The sequence below is a fragment of the Elephantulus edwardii genome, unplaced genomic scaffold (genome assembly GCF_000299155.1).
Source record: "Elephantulus edwardii isolate Elephantulus edwardi_28Jun2011 unplaced genomic scaffold, EleEdw1.0 scaffold00009, whole genome shotgun sequence".
In the NCBI taxonomy this organism is placed as follows: Eukaryota; Metazoa; Chordata; class Mammalia; order Macroscelidea; family Macroscelididae; genus Elephantulus; species Elephantulus edwardii.
The window spans coordinates 4226310-4241998 of record NW_006399759.1 but is presented as its reverse complement, the minus strand read 5'-3'; the positions used below and the strand labels follow the sequence as shown (position 1 = coordinate 4241998).

At 41.3% G+C, this 15689-nt stretch overlaps 1 protein-coding gene across 2 annotated transcripts in view; it reads left to right on the top strand.

Annotated features, from left to right (window-relative positions):
• BRE (brain and reproductive organ-expressed (TNFRSF1A modulator)) overlaps nucleotides 1-15689 on the top strand; it is a 724026-nt gene that overhangs the window by 669331 nt on the left and 39006 nt on the right. For both annotated transcript variants that reach the window (XM_006880575.1, XM_006880574.1), the window contains exon 11: nucleotides 12430-12583. In XM_006880575.1, the coding sequence (XP_006880637.1) occupies nucleotides 12430-12583 (154 nt within the window). The remainder of the gene's footprint in view (nucleotides 1-12429; nucleotides 12584-15689) is intronic.

The window sequence follows — 15689 nt, the reverse complement described above, 5'->3', positions numbered from 1 at the left end:
AATGCCTTCAACCTAGTCATGAGATTATTTTTAAATTCAGGTGGGGTAGACCCAAGGTCATGTTTTGGTTCTGTGGATTTGTTTTCATTTTCTTAATCTTTCACATGAGTAATTGACATTCTTTTCCTCAGTCCATGTCTGACCTGGTTTTGACTGCTGATATTGAACTTTTCCAATGCTTCTTTCCACAGATACAGTTAAGAAAGGTAGGTTGTAGGACTGTATCTTTTCTCCATGCCTATTCTGTCTATATGCTAGCAGATCATTTGAAAATTATTTGCTTTATGGCTTTATGAAGAAGAATGTGTCATCTGAATTGCAGGAAGACTCATCAACATCCTGTTTTATGCAGTTGACACAACCTTGCTTGCTGAAAGAGAGAAGGATGTGAGATACTCCAGAAGACTAAGGACTACCACCTTCAATATGGTTTACATCTTAACATCAAGAAATTAAAAATCCTCTTCACCACTGGGCCAATAGACAACATCATGATAAATGGAGAAAATATTGAAATTGTCAACGATTTCATCGTACTTAGATCCACAGTCAACACCCTTGGTACCTAGGTGACTTCCAGTCAGATGAAGAGACGTATAGCATTGGGAAAATCTGCTTTCAGGAATCTCTCCAAAGTCCTGTAGAGCAATGATGCCAGTTTAAAGGCTAAGGTGTGCTTGATTTGAGCTATGGTCTTGTCAGTCACCTACCACACTTCTGAAAGTGGGACAGTGAATAAGGATGACAGAAGAAGATTTATACCTTTGAGTTTTAATGCTGGAGGAGAGTACTGAATCCCTTGGACTGCCAAAAGAACAAATAGACAGACATGTCTTGGAGAAAGTACAGTCAGAATGCTTCTTAAAGGTCAGGGTGCCAAAGCCTTATCTCATACTTTGGGCATGTTGTTAGGAGATTATACCTGGTAACAGAACATCATCTTGGAAATATGGAGGGTCAGCAAGAGAGGAAGACTCGCAACTAAGTGTGTCAGGGATGATGAGAATGGCACAGGATAGGACAGGGTTGGGTCTGTTATTCATAGTCTGTGAGTCATACTTGACGGCACCTAACAACAAATCTCTTTGAGTCAACTCAGTCACAGTGCTTATGAGTTGGAATCAACTCGATAGCAAACACCAAGTTTTTGCTTTAGTCTTTCAACATTCTTATTATGGATTGATATATATGGACATAACATGATCCCTAACTCCTCTATCACCAACCAGTGAATGTGACCTTGTTTGAATACAGGATCTTTGGAGATGTTTCCAGTGAAACTAAGGTGAGATCCTACTGCAGTAGTTATTGTTGATTGACGTTGAGTCGAGCACAACTCATTAACGACCCGATAAACAAAAGACCTGAAACCTTTCGATAACTATCATTTCTCAAAGTTCATAGAGTTTCCAGAGGCATGTTGTTTAGGAAGTGGATGCCATTCATCCTATGGGAATGATGTTCTTATAAGAAATACAGATAGTGGAATGTACTTGGGGCGGTGGGAGGGGTGTGGGGGGATTGTGTACCAGGGAGGGAGTGTTTCTTCTACTTTTGAAAGAGAGGAGCGAACTGGGGGTGGGGGGGAGGGCTGGGTGGGGAGAGAAGTGCAGCAATGAATGAATAGAAATCCAAAATCTCTGTAATGTTCATTAAAATTATTTTTAAAAATATTTATTAAGAAAAAAAAAAGAAGGACAGAGAGGAACGGGGCAGGAGTGGGGGTGGGTGGAGGAAGGATGACGATGAATGTACATGTGTGGAAGTAATAGAAGCTGAGAGAGACAAGAAGATATCTTCCCCCTGAAATCCAGAGAGAAAAATGGTGCTACAAACACACTGAATTCAGATTATCAACCTACAGCATCATGAAGCAATCAATTTCTGTTCTTTAAACCCGCCCCTATTATCGTATATTGTTATGGCAGTCCTAGGAAACTAAGAGATTCCTTGGCAAGTATAAACCATAAATGCTGCTGATCCAAAGGCTGGTGGTTCAAGTCTCCCCAGACATGCCTCAGAAGAATGGCCTGATGATCTACTTTAAAAAAAATCAACAATGAAACCCACGGAGCACAGTTTATTTTTATTCATTTGTGGTCACATAAGTTGGAGTTGATGCACTGAAGCAAATGTTTTTACTGAGAAGTTAAGATGCACCAAGCCCAGTGAGACAAAAACCATCATCCTCATTTTTAAATCAGGTTTCAATGTGGTAAATATCTTATTTAAGGTCTCACATCTAGTAAATGATGAAGCTAGGGTTTGAAAGCAGTTTTACCCAACTCTGTGGCCTGTGTCTTTTCCCACCATACCATACGGTGCTCAGGCAGATTTTTAGCATTTACAGAAAAATTCAAGACACTCTAGGTTTTGGTTCCATAATATTAAGACCCTAAAGTAATCTGTTTCATAAAAGAGTATGCAAAAGATAGTGGGAAAAAAATGGAATGCAAAGTCCGATGAATTGTTGTTGTTGTTTTTGTTATTTTTGGGTGCATCAAGCAGACTACAACTGATAGCGACCCTGTGAACAACAATCTGAACCTGTCCCTGTCTGGGACTGTCCTCACTGTCCTCTGAGATGCTTGGGCCCGTTGTTACAGGCACTGTGTCAGTCCGTCTTGTTGAGGGTCTTCCTCTCTCTCTCTGACCCTCCCCCTTTCCCAGCATGATGTCCTTTCCCAAGCACTGGTTCCTCCTGACTGCATGCCCAAAGTAAGTGTGAGGAAGTTTCATCATCCTTGCCTCTGAAGAGCACTCTGGCTACACTTCCTCCAAGACAGACTTGTTTGTTCTTTTAGCAAACCATTGATTAGTTTCACAGTGTTTGATTACTATTTAAGGAGCCCTGGTGGTGTAGTACCTTATATATCTGGCTGCTAACATGAAGGTCAGTAGATCAAATCCAGCACCTTCTCTCCTTTTCAGTAAATTCCAACTCCCAGTGACCTCTGGGACAGAGTGTGGAACTGCCCCATGAGGTTCCTTCAGGGCAGATTATGCATCAAAATCAGGAAACAGAAATCCTCACAACTGGACTAATTGCATTATGATAAACAGAAAAGATTTAAGCTGTTGAGGACTTTGTTTGACTTGGGTTCATGTTCAATACTCAAGGAAACGGCAATTAAGAAACTAAAGACGCTGCAGTTGACAGATCTGCTGAGGACCTCATTTTTTGCAATTTATAAAATTATTTTCTTGAATAACAAATAAGTACAGAGAAAAGTTGCTGAATGTCACTACTTGTCAGGGAATAGATATGAAAGTGCATGGTTTTTAGGTCCCATCCAGTTTACTACAATTCATAGCAACCCTGTGAACAACAGAAGAAAAGCTTGCTTTACCTTGTCCAATTCCTCTGATCTCAAGCCTGTAGTTAAGAGTCAATGGTAGTATAATAAAACTAACAGAAAACGAATATGTTGTTGTTTGTTGTTATGTGCCATCGAGAGTCACCTGCAGCTCATAGTGACCCTATATGTACAAGAGCCCTAAACTCTGCCCTATCCTGTGCCAATCTCACCATCTTCGACACACCCACCCACATTACCCCAGTCACTGAATCGATCCATTTCATCGAGGGTCTTCCTCTCCTCTACCCTCCCAAGCATGGTGTCCCTCTCCAAGGACTGGTCCCTCCTTGCAACATGTCCAAAGTATGTCAGACAAAACTTTCTCCAAGGAGCAGCCCGGCTTCACCCTCTCCAGGACAAACCTGTTTGTTTTCCTAGCAGTTGATGATATATCCAATACTCTTCTCTAACACCACATCTCAAAGGTATCAATTCTCCTTCTATCATCCCTAGTCATTGTCCAGCTCTCTGATGCATAGCAAGTGATTGCAAAGACCATGGCATGCATCAGGCGCACCTTAGTCTCCAGACTGACATCCTTGCACTTCAACACTTTAGAGAGGTCTCTAACCTCAGATTTTCCCATCACAATACATCTTAATTTCCTGGCTGCTGGTGCCAAGAGTGTTGACTGTGGAGCCAAGCAAACCAAAACTGAACAATCTCAATCTCTTCACCATCTGTTATGATGCTGCTAATTGGCCCAGTGATGAGAATCTTTTTTTTCTTGATATTGAGTCTCAATCCATACTGAAGACTGCAGTCCCTGACCTTCCATAGCAGGTCCTTCAGGTCCTCCTCAGTTTCAGCAAGCAGGGTTGTGTCATCTGCATAACAGGTGTTATGCAGATTGTTGATGATTCTTCCTCCAATCCTGATGCTACATTTCTCCTCATAGAGCCCAGCCTCCCAGATAACCTGTTCTGCATATAGGTTGAAAAGGTATGGAGACAGGATACAGCCCTGGCATACACCCTTCCCAATTTTGAGCCATGTAGTGTTTCCTTGCTCTGTTCTGATGACTGCCTCCTGGTCCAAGTATAGGTTTCACATTAGCACAATCAAGTGTTCAGGGATTCCCATTCTCAGAGTTAGCCACAGTTTGTTATGATCCACACAATCAAATGCCTTTGTGTAATCAATGAAACAAAGATAGATATTCTTCTGGTACTCCTTGCTTTCAGCCAAGATCCATCTAACATTACCTATAATATCCTTAGTACCACGGCCCCGTATGAACCCAGCCTGCACTTCTGGTAGTTCTCTTTTGATGTGCTGTTCCAGTCATTTTTGGATAATCTTTAGCAAAATCTTGCTTGCATGTTATATTGATATTGTTTGATCATTTCCATACTCTGTGGGATCACCTTTCTTTGGAATGGGAACAAATATAGATCTCTTCCTGTCAGTTGGCCACGTGGTTGTTCTCCAGATTTCTTGGCACAACTTGGTGAGCACATCCAGGGCAGCAACTGTTAGTTGAAATATGTCAGTTGGTATACTGTCAATTCCTCGGGCTTTATTCTTAGCCAATTCTTTCAAAGCAGTCTGAACTTCTTCCTTCATCACCATAGGCACTTGCTCATATATTGTTTCGTTAAATATATTTTTTTAAAAAAGTTTGGGGGAGAGGGCATTTCTTGGCTTGTGTGGATTAAGTCCAGTGGAAGTGGGTAGCTGAACTTCTTGAACCTCCATCCACCTTTTCTTTGATAGTTGTGAATCATTTCCACCTTTTGTCTCTGAAGCAGGTTTCAGGTTCTGCAACAGGACTCAGTGTTCAGATTATCTATGGGAGAGGAAGTAGACCGTAGCCACTTGCCAGTAAGACAGATAGATTGCACTATCCAAACAAAGCACTTTATCACAGATCTGGGAGAGCAGAGAGAATGCTCTCAAAACCTTCGAGGGCCTCTTTAAAGTGCTAAAGAGCAGATGATCTTCCACTTTAAAGAAAGACGTGGTATTTTTTCATGCATATCAAATTTGTGCAATAAGTAAGGAAGACTGGATAAGAATTGATCGCTTTGGATTGTGGTGTTTGCAAGGAATATTAAATATACCATGGAATGCCAAAAGAACAAACAGGTCTTTCTTGGAAGAAGTATTGCCTGGGTGCCTCTTAGAGGCAAGAATGGCAAGACTTTATTGCACATACTTTGGGCATATTGTCATCGGGGCCAGCCCGTGGAGAAGGATTGGTAAAGGAGAAGATGTGAGAAAAAGAGGCTGATACTTAAAGGTATGAATTGACTCAGGAGCTGCAAGCGTGTTCTTGAACACAGCTGAGGTTGTAATGATGGCACAGGACAGGCAGAGCTTCGTTCTTTTGTGCATCAGGTGGGGATGGACTGGAGTCCCCTCAATGCCACCTGGCAAGAACATGGAATGCCCATGGCTGGAAACCTTGATGGAAGCAGAATGCTCCTCTTTCTCCCACGGGGCAGCTGGTAAATTTGAACCACTAATCTTTTGGTTAGAAGCCAACCACTAGGCCAGCAGGCTCCTAGAGAGACTTTAGTGGATTGGAAATGAGAACATAACTATAACCACTACAAAGTGAATCCAGAACCATCTTCCATATGAAGCCAGGGACAGAGAGAAGATCCAGGAATATATAGTTTGGAGGGTTTGGAGAGATGAAATAATGGCTGCCTTGTGAATAATGATGAAAATATTTGATGATGTGACTCCCAGAAAACCAATTATGGTTAACCCCTCATTTGTTTGGCATTCTCAAGGACTGCACATCCCACAGAACTGAATTTTCCAGACAACTAGAATTTTCCTATTTGTGTGCTTTGTATGGTTTTTAACCAGTATTGGGCGGAAATGCTTTTGAAACAGATTATACAATTATCCTGCCTTCTTGAACAAAAGCAACAAGAACTACATTCTCATTTCCTTCAATGTCTTTGACTGAAGGTATGAGAAGGCCTCACTGAAAGAGGTTTAAACAGTAGGGCCTTGTCATCATTTTACGTAACAAGAGCTGCAGAGGTAGGCAGCTTTCAGGGCAGTGACTAGGCAGCTCAGTAATTCTCTGCCATTCCTTTCACTTTCTGTTCATGGTCCTGAGATGAGTGTCTGGATGCCAAGCCTCAGGGATTCACTCACCTGATGAAATCCAAGGTGACGTGTAGGTACAGGCCATCTCCTTGCATATGTCTTAGAGAGGAAATATTTCTCAGAAGACCCCAACTTAAACTTCCCCTTTAGTTGCATTTTCAGTTGCAAAATGTGAACCAGAGTCACTTTTTCCTGTCTTGGTAGTGGGGAAGGTAGAGAAAGTAAGTGAGTGTCCAGCGTTACCAGTCCCTGCACTTGGAGGATTCTGCTCATTAGAAAGACAGAGGAAGAATGGCCTTAGATAGGCTTCCAACAGTGCCCCACTGCTGCCAAGACTAGAGGTGCACATCACTTACTGTGGTATGAACGGAGTCGTGAGGAGTAGAGAGCTTTTTATCCGTATAGCTCTGACACCACACTTGGGATTCTTCTTGACCTCCTAAGTCTATTTCTATTTATTATTTCTCTTTCTCTTGTGGCCGGCTGCTAGTGATCACTGTTATTGTTGTGAGGTGTCACTGAGTGAACGCCAACTCATCGCGGCCCTGTGTGCAGCAGAACAGCCCTCTGTTGTCATTGTTGTGTGCCATTGAGTCGGATGACCCAGAAGAAGAGCTCTCTGACCACCTCCCCCTTGTGCAGACACTCTGTCAGTCCAGCTCCTTGAAGGTCTTCTTCCTGCTGGACTTTACCCAACATGACGTCCTTCCCCAGGCCTGGTGCCTCCTGATGACACGCTCATAGTATGTGACACAAATTCTCACCATCCTTGCTTCTCAGCAGCAGCCCTTACTGTTTAATGTACCTTATCCTCACCATGCTATAAATAGGGAGGTTTTTACCCCAGGGAGGGGAGAATCTCACTATCTAACTTGTTCAGACTCTGCCTGAAGGGTTCTGAGTGAGTGTCCAACAGACTGGCCCATGAATCAGGTGCACACAGTGTGGCCGTCAGGGTTAGTGTTCTGCAGCTGGTGCTGCAATTTGTGCCCAAGTAAGGAGTCCAGAGAGTCTTGGCAATTTTGGATACCATTTCAGACATTTTCTTCATGTTGAAAGGATGTGCACTTTAGGAGCAGTTAAATTTGTTATTTGTCCACCTGAACCTGAGAGTGGTTTAGAAAAAGCAGCCAAGTTTGTTTGTTTTGCCTTGAGTTACCTTCCAAAGCTGTGTGCACGTGGTTCTTGCATAGAGAGTCCGTCTAGATTTGGGACGGTGACCCACGGAACCCGACATTGCAGACAGAGGCTGACCCTCCCTGAGGACAGACCAGCTGACACCTTGTCAGAAAACTAGGCAGAGTTGATTATTGCTGCCCCCTCCAGAAAGCCCAAGCCCCAAGGGCAAGTCTTGTGGGCTGTACTGATTGTGCAGAATTGTTTGGGTGTGATTGTGTCAACAAGCTGAGGGGGAAAGCAGTGCTTCAGAAATCATTATTGAAATTCGACTCAACAAGTGAAGGCCATCTCTTCCATGGCTCAGGAGCCAACCAGAATTCAATCTCTCAATACAGGAAGAAGGAAATAGGAAGCAGTTGTCAAAGTCCTCCTGACAAGGAATAATTGAATTAAAGGGAATGACTACCCAGAGACTACAGACCTTGGCCATTAAGTGGGTTATGTTCCAAGGAACAAAGGTTTAAAATGTTGCATTTTGCAGTATCTGTTATGAGCTCAGAGTGCTACTAACCCAGAAGGTACTTTCAGAACAAGTTAGTTGTTTCAAGGCTTAAAGGTGTTATTCCTTGTTTTTATGTGTTAGAATCATGAGTTAATTCACAAGCCCAAATGTGACAGAAAGAAGCATTTAGCTATGAGGAAAACATATTGTATGTGTATGTTTTCTGTTTTTATATTTTTTCTAACTAATTTGTATCATTGAAATCATTCTGGTAAGAAGAATGCAAAATATTTCTCATAAATATTTTCACTTAAAATTCATTCTTATGCATAAAGCATTTTTTAAAAGGCATTCATTTGTTGATTATTGACTAACTCAGACAAAATACAATCAAATTGGACAAGATACTTGTGTATTTTCTTTCTGTTTTCACATATATAAATTAATAGGTGGGTTTTTATCTTGGGTACTCTGACCACTCCTGCTTCTCTGGGAATCCAGCCATTGTGCATCCAGAGAAAGTATTCCATTTAAATATTGCCTTCAAGTATGCTTTGTTAGGCAACCCTCCACTGAGAAACAATCTTGTAATCAGTGCTTCAGAAAATAGTGATACCAGGATATAGCTTGCCATCATATTTTTTAATTAGAATTGACACATTTTAAATTGTTTCTGATGATAATTGAGCATTTTAGCGGTCAAAGGAGATGCATGATAACCCAGTAAAATTTTTCAGTATGTGAAAGAACTAACACAGTAATACTCATTTCCTGTAAGACAAAATAATAAGAACAAAAGCTGTTTATATTGCATTTATTATGCATCCCAAAGCCCTTAAAAGCCAGTAGGTTGGAAAATGTGTAGAATGTAGTATTAACTGCAATATTTTGATACTAAATGGTGACTGTATTTGCTCTATATTTCTAAATCATCGCGGTTGAATTTTATTATCTAAAGTTGTTGCTTTTTTGAATGAAGATTGCATATAAAATACTTTTCTGTTTTTGGTGATTGCTTGGAAGGTTAATTTGGACTAGGTTTTATATTTAGAAACCGACACATAATGTAAACATAATTGAAGTCAAATTAAAGTATATGTGAATAGCCATTTTTCCCCCTCCAAATTAATCGGAGGAAATGAAATGAGTAATAAGAAAGGACATAAACTTAATTTTAGAAAGCATTATTTGTTGAAAAGGCCTGAAGATGGTACAGATCATGCTTTATATATGCAGTGATTCAAAAGGCTCTTCGGAGTTGAATTATTTATAATTTGAATTCATCTTTTTCATCTTTTGTGTTGCTATTATATGTTATTAAATCTCTGGCTTTGGCTCCAATAGGCATGCACTGTAACTGCCTTACTGAGGCCCGTGGAAAGTGTGAGTAAAGGGTGGACAGTCAGAATCTTGCCACTCGCCTTTGGTTGGTGTGGTGTGATTCATATGTCAAAACCCCCTACAGCACTGAGTCAGTGATCCTCAAGAGGCCGGTGTACTCAGAGGGCTAAGAGGCCCTACCACTTTGTTGTTATAGGGGGTTTATTTTAAGTTCACAGTGAACTTAACTTTTCCTTTATGATACCATATTGAATGCTTGGAAAGCCTAATCCAAGTCTCTCACAGTAGAGAGAGCAGTGATAGAGATAAAACTGCCTACTATGATTTGTATCTTAAGGAACTCTTGGTAGTATAAGGATTAAACACTATGTTGCAAATCCAAAAATTGGCAGTTCAAACCCATCCAGATGTATAGCAACTTCACAGGAGAAAGACCTGGCCATGATGACCTAGAAAACCCTAGGAGGTAACTCATCTTGGTCACATAGAGTCACTGTCAGTTGAAAATCTAGTTGGAAGCACCCAGCAACAATTTAGGTGGAGAGAGAGATTTGTCTTGTGTGTACTGTTGAGTTGCAACCGATCCATAGTGACCCTCTGGTGGGTTTTCAGAGGCCATTAGTTGCAGGGAAGGAGACTGCCCATCCTTCTCCCACAGAGCAGTTGGTGGAATCAAACTGCATGCCTTCAGGATTGCAGGGCAATTTCTTACCACTAGGCCATACCAAACCCAGGTGAACCCTGTGCACTTTTCACAATGGAGGCTTTCATTTACTAAATTGTAATTATGACCCGGTGAGTTGGTTGTTAGCAGCCCACATCATTATCTGTAAGAGCAGAAAGCTATGTGGCATAATAGAAAGAACTTCGAATTTGAGCTGTAAAAGTGACTTTGAGCCTTGCCTCTGCCTCATTGTGATATGCACAAGTTCATAAACCTCTTGGACCGTCAAATTTGGTCATCTGTTAAGTGGAGATGGTGGAAAAGAATGCCTGTGTCATGGAGGTATTAGTATCACATTATATTAAAATAATAAATACACTTTTTTTATGAATGAATGTGTCTTTTCTTTGTCTTAGAACTAGATTTGTTGTTGTTGTTGCTGCTGCTGTTGTGACCCATTGAGTCAGAAATGACCCATAGCCGATCCGCTGGTAGGTTTTCAGAGGCAGTAAATCACACAGGAGATGGTCCATCTTTCTCCCTCAAAGCAGCTGGAGGATTCGAACTTCATGCCTTTGAGTTGGCAACATAGTTCCTTACCACTAAGTAGTCAGACAAAGGTGTATACGTATATACAATTTTAAGAAGGTGCCACATTCCTAATGAAATTGTTTTCCAATGAAAATAGGCAAGTCCTTTTTTTTTTTTTAAATGTGATTGAAGAAGTTAAAAATGAGAATACAGTGCACATAGTACCTGTTAACAGCAATGATTAGAATGAGCAGATACTGTAAGAGCAGTCATGGTTGGTGTTCAGATTAGTCCCTGTCGTATTCTGTTAAGGAGCTAACACTGGTGGTGGTGGTTTTTAGGGAAGTGTATAATACATATGTGATAACACAAATGGAAAAATCTGCAGCTGCTAGGTATCAAAATTCACTGCTTAATTGGAAATAGGATGATTACATTTAAAAACATATTTTTGCTAGTTATCCCTTACAGGGAGCTCTGGTGGCCTAGTGGTAAGAAGCTGTGCTGCAATCCCAAAGGCACATGGTTCAAATCCACCAGATGCTCTGTGGGAGAAGGATGGGCAGTCTCCTCCCATGGGATTAACTGCCTCTGAAAACCCACTGGAGAATCAGCTATGGGTAGGTTCCAACTAGATGGTACACAACAACAACAATGAAATAATAAGATTAAAACATGCCCTTCCCAACATCCATTCTTCAAGGCCATCCTTACACCCATTCCCTCCACCAAATTATAGATGGAGAAAAAATATTGCCTACCCCTTAATGATAGAAATTTAAAAGATAGATAGGTGTAATTAGCTAGATAGATTTTCTCTGGAGGGTTAGCCAAGGGAGTTGCCATAGGATGGGAGTAAGCATGGATATGGCACCAGCAGCCAGGAAATCAAAAAACGTATTGCAGTGGAAAAGTCTGCTGTTAGGGACCTCTCTAAAGTACTTAAGAGCAATGGTGTCTCTCTGGAGACTAAGGTCCGCCTGATACAGGCCATGGTCTTTGCAATCACTTGTTATGCATCAGAGAGTTGGACAATGACTAGGGAGGATAGAAGGAGAATTGATGCCTTTGAGCTATGGTGCTGGAGAAGAGTATTGAATGTACCCTGGACTGCCAAGAAAACAAACAGATTCATCCTGGAGAGGGTTAAACCAGGCTACTCCTTGGAAGCAAGGATTCTGGGGTTTCATCTGACATAATTTGGACATGTTGTAAGGAGGTACAGGTCCTTGGAGAGGGACATCATGCTTGGTAGGGTGGAGGGACAGCACAGGAGGGGAAGACCCTCTATGAGGTGGATTGATTCAGTGACTGGGGTAATGGGGGTGGGTGTGTGAGAGGCAGTGCGATTGGCATAGGATAGAGCAGGGTTTAGGGCTGTTGTACATAGGGTTGCTATGAGTCGCAAACGACTTGACGGCAGATAACAACAACAACCATAACAAACCTCCGTAACCAGTTCTTCAGTTTGTTTCACCACCTGCACACCATGCCTGGTATTAGTTCATTTTCATCATGTGTTGATTGGCCTCTCTGACTAGCTATAAGCTCCTAGAAGTCAGGGAAGTCACCTTGGGCCCCTTGGGCCCTCTCTCCATACTTTGTACCTAAGCCTCAATCTGTTTTTGTGATTTGAATAAAGTCTTATAGCCAATACTCAGAATTGACCAGAAAAGTACTTTAAGATGTATTTTTTTTTTTTTTTTTTTTTTTTGCAATCACAAGAGGCTTTATTGACGAAGCTTCGGGACGACTTTTATCTCACATGTGAGACAGGGAAGTCGACCCTGAGCCTCAAATAAGATGTATTTAAGCCCTAACTTTCTTTTCTTCTTTCTTTTCAGTTGACCTGCCCCTGTTTTTTCCACGAGACCAGCCAACTCTCACATTTCAGTCCGTCTATCATTTTACCAACAGTGGACAACTTTACTCCCAGGCCCAGAAAAATTATCCATACAGCCCCAGATGGGATGGCAATGAAATGGCCAAAAGAGCAAAGTAAGTAAAGTATTGCTGTATCTGAAAAGGAAGATCTTGTTTATCTGGTCTAGGGATCAGCACAGCCACCCCAGCCCTTGACTTAACTCTCTGACTACCTCATTGTGACAAAGGCAGTTAGTTGCAGTAGAGACCACATGGTCTGCACAGCCTAAATTATTTGCTTTTTAGCCCTTTTTGGGTAAAATGTGCTGATCTCCAATCCTAGTGCAAGAAGAAGCTAACCTGTTTCTTAAAAAGTGTTTCCTTTTCTTGCTATTTCCTTTGGTCTCAGAAATGACTAGAACTGCTTTCTTTTTTTAATGGATTGCGAGATTGACTAGATATATCTCACTGTTTACATTAGATAAGAAGTCATTTTTGGATGCTACCCAGTTAATTCCAACTCATACTGACCATGTAGGCTGCCCTGGTGGCCTAGTTGTAAGAAGCTGTGCTGCAATACCAAAGGCACACGGTTCAAATCCACCAGCTACTCCTCGGGAGAAAGAAGGGCAGTCCCTTCTCATGCGATTAACTGCCTTTGAAAAACCTGCTGGAGGTTTCAGCTGTGGGTCAGTTCCTACTCAGTGGTGCACAACAACAACAATAACAACAGCAGTGACCATGTACAACAGAGGAAAGCACTGCCTGATCCCCAGCCATCTTTTCAGTCCTTGCAGTGTGTGAGCCCCTCATTGTAGCCACTGTGTCATTCCTGCTCGTTGAGGGTCCTCTTCTTCTTCGACACTCTACTTCACTAAGCATGATGTCCTTCAGGGACTAGTTCCTTCTGATGTTGTTGTCAGGTATCATCAAGTCAACTACGACTCATAGCAACCCTAGGAGCAACAGATCTGAACCTTGCCCTGTCCTCTGCCGTCATAATGTCTGATCTCTGTCTCCTGCTCACGCCCAGCGTGGTAGTCACTGCGTAAGTCTGTCTCTCCGAGGGTCTTCCTCTAATGGGCTGATCCTCTCCCGCTCCCAGTGTGATGTCTCTTGTCAAGGGCTGGTTCCTCCTGAAAATATGCCCACAGTGAGTTGAAGTTTCACCATCCTTGTCTCTAAAGAGTACTCTGGTTGCACTTCTTTCAAGACAAATGTGTGTGTTCTTTTGGCAGTCCTTCTGATAACACTTCCAAATTATGTGAGAGAAAGTCTTGCCACCTCCACTTCTAAGAAACACTGTAACTGTACTACTTTCTCCCAAGGTTGATTTCTTTGTTCTTCTAGTAGTCCATGGTATAGTCTGTATCCTCCACTAACACCATAATTCAAAGGCATTTGTTCTACTTGGCCATCCTTTTTCATTGTCAAGGTCTTGCATCCATATAAAGCCACTGGAAATATGTCTTGGTGCAAATGCATTTTATTCCTCAAAGGAATACTTTGGTTTTTAACACTTTACAAAGGCCTTTTGCAGCGTATTTGCCCAGTGTAAGATGTTGTTTTGTTTATTAAATACTGTTTCCATGGGCAATGTGGATGAATGAAATCAATGGAGGAATAATGAAACCCTTGACAGCTTCAATCTTATATCACAATGTTCCTTGACTCAATTGGGAGGATTTGTTTCCTTTATACTAGTGGCCTAAAAACACGTGATTCAAATCCATCCACCTTTCCTTGTAGGAGAATAATGAGCAGTCTCTTTCCAGGAGATTAACTGCCTCTGAAAACCCACTGGAGGGTCAGCTATGGGTTGATTCCGACTCAACGGTACACAACAATACTTACATATAATCTATACTGTCTGTGTTTCAAATCCTCTTCACTTTCAGCAAAGAAGGTTGTGTCAACTTCATGTTATAGATAATTGAGTCTTCTTCTAATCTTGAGGCCATGTTCTTCTTTATATAGTCCAGATTCTCAGATTACTTGCTCAGCATACAGACTGAATAGGTTCCACATGAGCACAGTTAAATTGCTCTGGAACTCCCATTCTTCTCAATGTCAGCCACAACTTGTTATCATCCACACAATCAGATGCATTTGCATTGTCAATAAAGCACAAATAGATGTTCTTCTGGTATTCTTTACTGTCAGCCAGGATTCATCTGACATCAGCAATGATATCTCTGGTGCCATGATCTCTTCTAAATCCAGCTTGAACTTCTGCAAGTTCCCTATATATGCACTGTTCCACCTGTTTTTGAATGATCTTCAGCAGTATTTTGCTTGCATGTGGCCACAACCTTTCTGATTACAAGCTATGTATCTGAGAGCTGGACAATGAAAAAGGATGATACAAGAATTTATTTGAACTGTGGTATTGGAGAAGAACACTAAATATCCCACGGACAGCCAAAAGAACAAACAAATATGTCTTGGAGAGGGTGCATCCAGAGTGCACTTTGGAGGCAAGAATGATGAGGCTTACCTCACATACTTTAGGCATGTTGCTAGGATGGGATATTCCTTGAAGAGGGACATGATGCTGGGAATTATGGAGAGTCAGCAAAGGAAAGGAAGACCCTCAATCAGGTGGATTGACACGCAATGGGCTCTTGTGTGTCTGGAAATATGAAGATGGCTCAGGATAGAACAGGGTTCAGATCTTTTGTTCATTGGGTCACTATGAATTGTACTTGACTTGATAGCACCTAACAATAATACTGACTGAATAAGTATGGTAAATGGATTCAAATTTGATGCACACCTTTCCTAATTTCAAGCCCTGCAAAATCCTCTTCTTTTGTTCTAATGTCTACCTCTTTCTCTATGTACAGATTCTGCATGAATACAGTTGAAGTGTTTTGGACTTCTAATTTTTCATAGTATTATTATCCATAATGGTCTTGTTTCACACAGTCAAATAAATGCCTTTGCATAGTCAATCATTTTGATATTATCTTTCAACCAAGATCCATCGCAGATAAACACTGATATTCCTTGGTCCAACATTTTTCTTGAATCCAGTTTTTAAATGTCTTACAGTTCCGTGTCAATAGATAGCTACCTTAAATTTTAAATTATCATTTGCAAAATATTACTTTCACGTAATGTTAAAGATAGCATGTGATAATTTTCACATTCCTTTGCGTTACCTTTCTTTGGAATTGGCACAGATACCTATCTCTTCCACTTAATGGGCAAGCCAACTGTCTCCCAAATTTCTTGGCAT